The following is a 6,000-nucleotide window of genomic DNA, read 5'->3' as shown; positions in this document are numbered from 1 at the left end:
AGTACCTGAAGAGAAAAAATACAACCTCCTGTAATTATTTTAAAGTTCTTATTACACATGTTCATAACTGCCTGCTAACTGGACCCAGTGGAATTTGATGCATCAGATTTTTTGATTCTTGGCAACAACCTCCTGCACTTTACTGAAACTTCTACCTGCAGCAGTCTGTAATGTTGAGTCCAAGTCACTTTGGGGGTTCAGGTTAGGTATTGGCTTTTATTTTTACATTGGGCTTCAACTTTGGTTTGTATCAGAACAAGTCTTCCACCCATGTCTGATATGAAACTTTAGGCCAGGTGAGCTTGGGTCAGCTGCAGCCTCAAATACCTGCTTACCTTACAGGTACTATAGGATAATCAAGGGTTCACATCTTGACACAAAAGTCAGTCAACATGTGTATCTAATGGCTGAACTTCAGCTGACCTTTGTACAAAGAACCAATTATATTTTCTTTACATGATGGTCATACTTTTGCAATGAGCATGGTAGCTTTGTCAGTTTGTTCCATGTAGCCCTTTGGAGGCAGGTCTGTGGTTATGATAAGGCGTAGAGATATGTTAATGAGATACACTGACAAGCTGAGCTGCAACAAATTAAGAAGTCGACTGAAGAATGGAAATCAACTTATCTGAACATGATAAAAGAAAGAATAGATTTGACCATCAATCAAATAAAATAATCAGGAATTTGAAAGAATTGAGTGATGGCCACAAAGTCAATACCTTCAGTGAAAAGTTGCTTCAAGTGAAGAGAGCTGTAAAGGAAACAGCTAAAAAAAAAAGGAACCGGGGGCTGATGCACAAATCTGATCACATTATAAGTTTCCACAGGGGCACAGAAGACTCACCTCCCCGTCACCACCTCCCCTCACGGAATTTAGACAGGAAGCTGACCGCCTGAGGGGATATATACAAGCTGCATTTCAAAGAAGTTCTAGATATTTCAACCTGTCCGGCCGACGAGGAAATCTATTTTGAGAAAATGAAGCAAGTTCTTGTGGTGCTGATTTGCCTCAATATCATCACATTCACTGTGTTAGCAGGTGAGAGAGAAGTCAATGTATCTCTTTATTAATTTTGCTCTGATTACGGTCTATTTTTATGAAACCTTGTCGTTTAAGTAAATCTTATAAAGGAACAACTTGCAGATACTGCAGAATGCTGTCAAATTGCTCATCCCTAAGTGAGATTTGAAAATTGTTACTAACCAAATTTCAGTACTTGTAACAATGTCACTTATGGGACTGTACTGATCATTCACTTATGGGACTGTACTGAACATATAAGCAAATGTAAATATCTTTTGAGTGAAGTAGCTAGACAGGATTCTCTCAATAGCCACAGAATATGTTCCAGTCCTTGGTTAAGTTTTTCAATGGGTTCATTTTTTCATGGGGTTTATTTGATTGACAATCATGAGACAATTGCTAGGAGGGAATAAAGTGTAAAATTGTATGGAGTACAATTCAGTCTCATGTTATTGGAAGAACAATTTTGATTTAAAGAAATAATAATTGGTGGTTGGAGATGGTTAGCATGGTCACGCCATTTCACTGTGTTTTGAAGCACGTTGAAGCACGCTGATTCTAAGTCAACAAAACCCACAAGAACCACATTAACTTAGAGTTATCTATTGGAATAGTGCTGGAGGTTCACCTTCTCCACCTATAAACTAGTTAAATTATTGACAGCCTGGTACTGTCCCGTGTGGTTCGAGTACACTTTCCCTTCAGTACTGGGCTCTCCTGATATCAAGAGTTATTGTAAAGTGCTGTAATGAGAGACCATCAGTGAACCTCCAGCACTATTCCAATAGATAACTCTAAGTTAATGTGGTTCTTGTGGGTTTTGTTGACTTAGAATCAGCGTGCTTCAAAACACACAGTGAAATGGCGTGACCATGCTAACCATCTCCAACCACCAATTATTATTTCTTTAAATCAAAATTGTTCTTCCAATAACATGAGACTGAATTGTACTCCATACGATGCTACTGATGGGTCATTTGACAGATAACCTTAACCAATGCTGAGGTTTCAGATGTTCTAAAGTGCATACATATGTACGCAAATGCTGTCTTACCATGCCAGGTAGATTCACAACAAAGTATGGAAATCAGAACTCATCCTGTACCTCCATCAGTCCAACATTAAGCTTAAAAATTGTTCTTTAAAACTGTGCATAATCCAAGTTGACATTTTGTAATTAATAATTAGCAATAGTATATCACTAATCAATTTTTTAATGTTCATTTTATTGGTTAAGAAGAATCATCAGATTGATTCTAGGGATGTTCAGTGTAAATTTTCCTTTTAAATATTGCTTCTAGTACAAGAGAAAGCAGGATAGGTATTTACACATGTTCACTAAAGTAACAAAGACTTTTTAAAATTAATGTTAAGGCAATTGGCTTGCAAGATATTTAGCGCTGGAAATGGCACAATTTCAGATTTCAAGCACCATGTGCCAGTATCAAGCAGTCAGATGCAGTACAATCAACCCATCAGTCTGGTCTTAATTTGGTTGCTCCAGATTTTTTCTTTTCTTTCATTAAAACAATGAATCACATGCCTGTTATTTTTTATTTCCAGTTCGTGCTCCAATACTGAAGAACTGCTGCCGAAATTACTCAAAGACAATCCCTCAACTCAAGAGAGTCAAGGGATATGACATTCAGGAAAATAATGGTCGCTGCAGGATCGAAGCTGTGTTGTAAGTATTCAGACAGTGGCCCTCTCTGGAATCTGGCATTATATACCATTATTAACAGCCTGTGTCATACATCGTTAACACTGTAAATCTATTCTGCTTCTTTCCAGATTCAAAGTAGGGAAGAGATGGGTCTGCTCAGATCCAAATAATGATGAAGTGAAGAACCTTGTGAAAAAGCTTTCCGAAAAACAACAGAGGAGATGAAGATGATGTTGATTCTCTGACTGATGAGGACATCACAACTGTCCACAGAAGAAGAAAGTTTTCAAAAGGCGTTTTTCTTTAAGTTCGCTTTTCCACATTTTACACAAGTTTCCTTGTCACCAGAAAGTTCACAAATGCAAGGAAGGTTCAAACACACCATTTACATTTATTGAACCAACATCATTCTTTATTGTTGGTGCTGCTTTTAGACATTACTGATTTACTCGTTTGGTTTTATTAATGCTACAGGCATTGAAGTTGATAGGATGTGCCAGACTCTGTATGGACAATGGACAATTTGTATTTTCCCACTGACTGAATTTTCCCACTCCCATACCCAATATTCTTACCTGATTGGCTGAAGACAGTGACCAAAGTTGGGGCATCAGTCTATAGCAGTGGTGGCAGACTTGGGGGGGGAGGGGGGGGTGCGTCAGTTCAGCAACTATTCGACCTGCTTAGGCACACAGAGTATTCTCAGGCAATTCCCTGGTATTGCAGTCAAATTATCAAATTCTGATTTTGTAAGAAAAATAAATTCCAGCCTTTCTGAAGCAGGTCAAACCTTGTCTTATTTCAATCAAAAAATAAAATTTGAGAATGAAAGTAAAATCCCTGTAATTATTGATTGATGGAGAATTATCCCATTTTAGCCATATGCACTTATAAAGTGCTACTTAAAACAATTTCTTTGTAGCTTATAATATATAACATAGTAACGCTATTCTATTAAAAAAAACAGAAGATTAGCCAAAGTAACCCATTGTCAACAAAACTGATGATCCTTTACTACATCTTCTTACATTTCAACTGCCTTTACTGTCAGGCATGAACGATCATTTTTGTCATGTTACCATATTTTAGAAGGAGATTGAATGAAGGCAGTGCCCCTTTAAGTTGGTTGGAGAGAGAAATGTTGATTTCCTTTCAGGACATGATGCACAGTAACCCTGAGTCTTTGCACTGCAATGCACATTGAAATGATGGTTGAATGTTTAAATTATTGTTCAGTACTACTTCTATTTAACTGTATTTTCTAATGTTTCCCAAAGCCAGGGGCTACTGTTAAAGGGTGACATGTTCTATTATTTATTTTGCTTGTAATTTGCCTACATCTGTTTATCAGATTTCTAAAATATTGGCTATTATTAGCCTTTGCTATAACCCAAGCTGGGAATTCACATACTTCCTAAATTTTTATGACTCAATTTAAGCTTAAAAGATATCTACGCATATACCCCAAAGTGCTTTAATATCCTATTACCAGCTTGATTTATAACACTTGAACCTCATGTCTACTGAATGTTTCAACTATTTTTCTTAGTTAACCCATTGTGTCTATATTTGATGTGATAATAAAACAATTCTGTTGAATAGGAACTTAAATTAAATGTAATTTAGTGGAATGCAACCTGACTGCTTGCTTTCATCTGTTTGGAAGTCTCATTGCGGGGAGGAGGAGAAAGGAGAGGGAACATTTGCTCAGAAATTTCTTATCCCAGGTTTGGCACCATTGTGCCATATTGCTGAAATATCATTGACTGCTGGATGGTGAGGGGGATCTGGGGCAGTTGCAATGCTAAAACACCTTACCTTGCAACAGCACCAGAATTCTCCACACTGGTGTCCTTTTCCTTTTGATACATTAATTAAAATTACTAGTTTATACAAGGTATTAACTAGGTTCTAAAAGAGATAACAGAGACTTTTAGAATGTGGATGGATGGCGGAGACTGGCTGCTGGCAATTTGCCACGTGGGAACTCAGGATATTTCACATGTCTTCAGGACCACGTGTGTAGAAAGTACCCAGCTGCTCCACCTCAAGCTCACAATTTCTGAATTGAGAGGCAGCTGGAATCACTTCGGAGCAATAAGGGGGACGAGGTTTTCCTGGATTGTACAGGCAGTGAGAGTTAAGGATAGCAGATGGGTGGCCATCCAGAAAAGCAGGAAGAGGCTGGAGGTGCAGTAGTCTTTGTGATGTGAGCCATTCTGAAACCAGTGCTCAGCTTCAGAGACTAGACTGCTGGGAGTGACAAAACCTTGAAGAAGTGCAGTTCACACCATGGCACCAATGGACAAGGACTGCACAGGACGGAATGACAAAGAGTAGAAATGTAATTATTCTAGGATATTCCATAATTAGAGGAAAAGGCAAGCATTTCTGTAACCATCCTCCATGGTATGTTCCCTCTCTGGTACCATGGTAAAGGACATCACAGAGCAGAATATTCTGCAGGGGGGAGTGAGCCAGAAGTTGCGGGACATGTTGGTGCCAACGACACAGACAGGGCAGGTATTGAGATCATATGGTCAGATTTTTAGGAGAATGGAAGAAATTAAAAGCTAGGACCTCAAAGGTAGTAATTGCTAGAACTTCCCTGCTTCTGTATTCAGTACCTCTACTGAACAACTATAGAGTGGTGATATTGGGGGCCTTTAATTACCCAAATATTGATTGGGATAATGTTAGAGTAAAGGGTAGGGAGGGGGAGGAATTTCTGAAATGTGTTTCAGGAGAACTTCCTTGTCCAATGTGTCCTCAGCCCAGCTAAGAAGGAGGTATTGCTGGATCTGGTATTGGAGAATTAGGTGGGCCAAGTGGACCAAGTGTCTGCGGGTGAACAATTGGATAAGAATAAATATCATAAGTTTAGATAAGTAATGAAGAACAGCAAAGAACAATCCAAAGTAGAACTTCTATTGGAAGAGAGCTCATTTCAATACGATGCAAAGGGATGTAGCCAGGGTAAAATGGAACCAAGGACTGACGGGATAAACTGTAACAGAACAATGGGTGATTTTTAAGGAGGAGCTGTTTCATGTACAGATATTCCAACAAGGGTGAAAGGTGGGAGAAACAAAGCCAGGGCTCCTTGACAAGGGAGATAGAGAATATAATAAAACAAACAAAAAAGAGATAAAAACAAATAAAAACAAAAAACTGCGGATGCTGGAAATCCAAAACAAAAACAGAATTACCTGGAAAAACTCAGCAGGTCTGGCAGCATCGGCGGAGAAGAAAAAAGTTGACGTTTCGTGTCCTCATGACCCTTCAACAGAATTGAGTAATATTAGGAGAG

General features: G+C 38.6%; 1 protein-coding gene across 1 annotated transcript; it reads left to right on the top strand.

Moving 5' to 3' along the window:
- The first annotated feature begins 939 nt into the window (after positions 1-939).
- Positions 940-4,326, top strand: LOC144694149 (C-C motif chemokine 2-like). The gene is made up of 3 exons (XM_078564493.1): positions 940-1,042; positions 2,591-2,711; positions 2,819-4,326. Exons 1-3 carry the CDS (start codon positions 982-984, stop codon positions 2,913-2,915), a joined length of 279 nt encoding a protein of 92 aa, XP_078420619.1. The 5' UTR covers positions 940-981; the 3' UTR covers positions 2,916-4,326.
- The last annotated feature ends 1,674 nt before the right edge of the window (positions 4,327-6,000 follow it).

This window comes from Cetorhinus maximus, chromosome 19 (assembly GCF_964194155.1).
Source record: "Cetorhinus maximus chromosome 19, sCetMax3.hap1.1, whole genome shotgun sequence".
In the NCBI taxonomy this organism is placed as follows: domain Eukaryota; kingdom Metazoa; phylum Chordata; class Chondrichthyes; order Lamniformes; family Cetorhinidae; genus Cetorhinus; species Cetorhinus maximus.
The sequence above is the reverse complement of the archived record's forward strand: the minus strand, read 5'-3'. Positions and strand labels throughout refer to the sequence as shown.

Bases quoted from the DNA above. Each gene is read 5' to 3' on its own strand.
- LOC144694149 (XM_078564493.1), top strand. From the start codon at position 982: ATGAAGCAAGTTCTTGTGGTGCTGATTTGCCTCAATATCATCACATTC. The intron at 1,043-2,590 runs GTGAGAGAGAAG...TTTTATTTCCAG, and splicing joins CACATTCACTGTGTTAGCAG to TTCGTGCTCCAATACTGAAG. The intron at 2,712-2,818 runs GTAAGTATTCAG...GCTTCTTTCCAG, and splicing joins TGCAGGATCGAAGCTGTGTT to ATTCAAAGTAGGGAAGAGAT.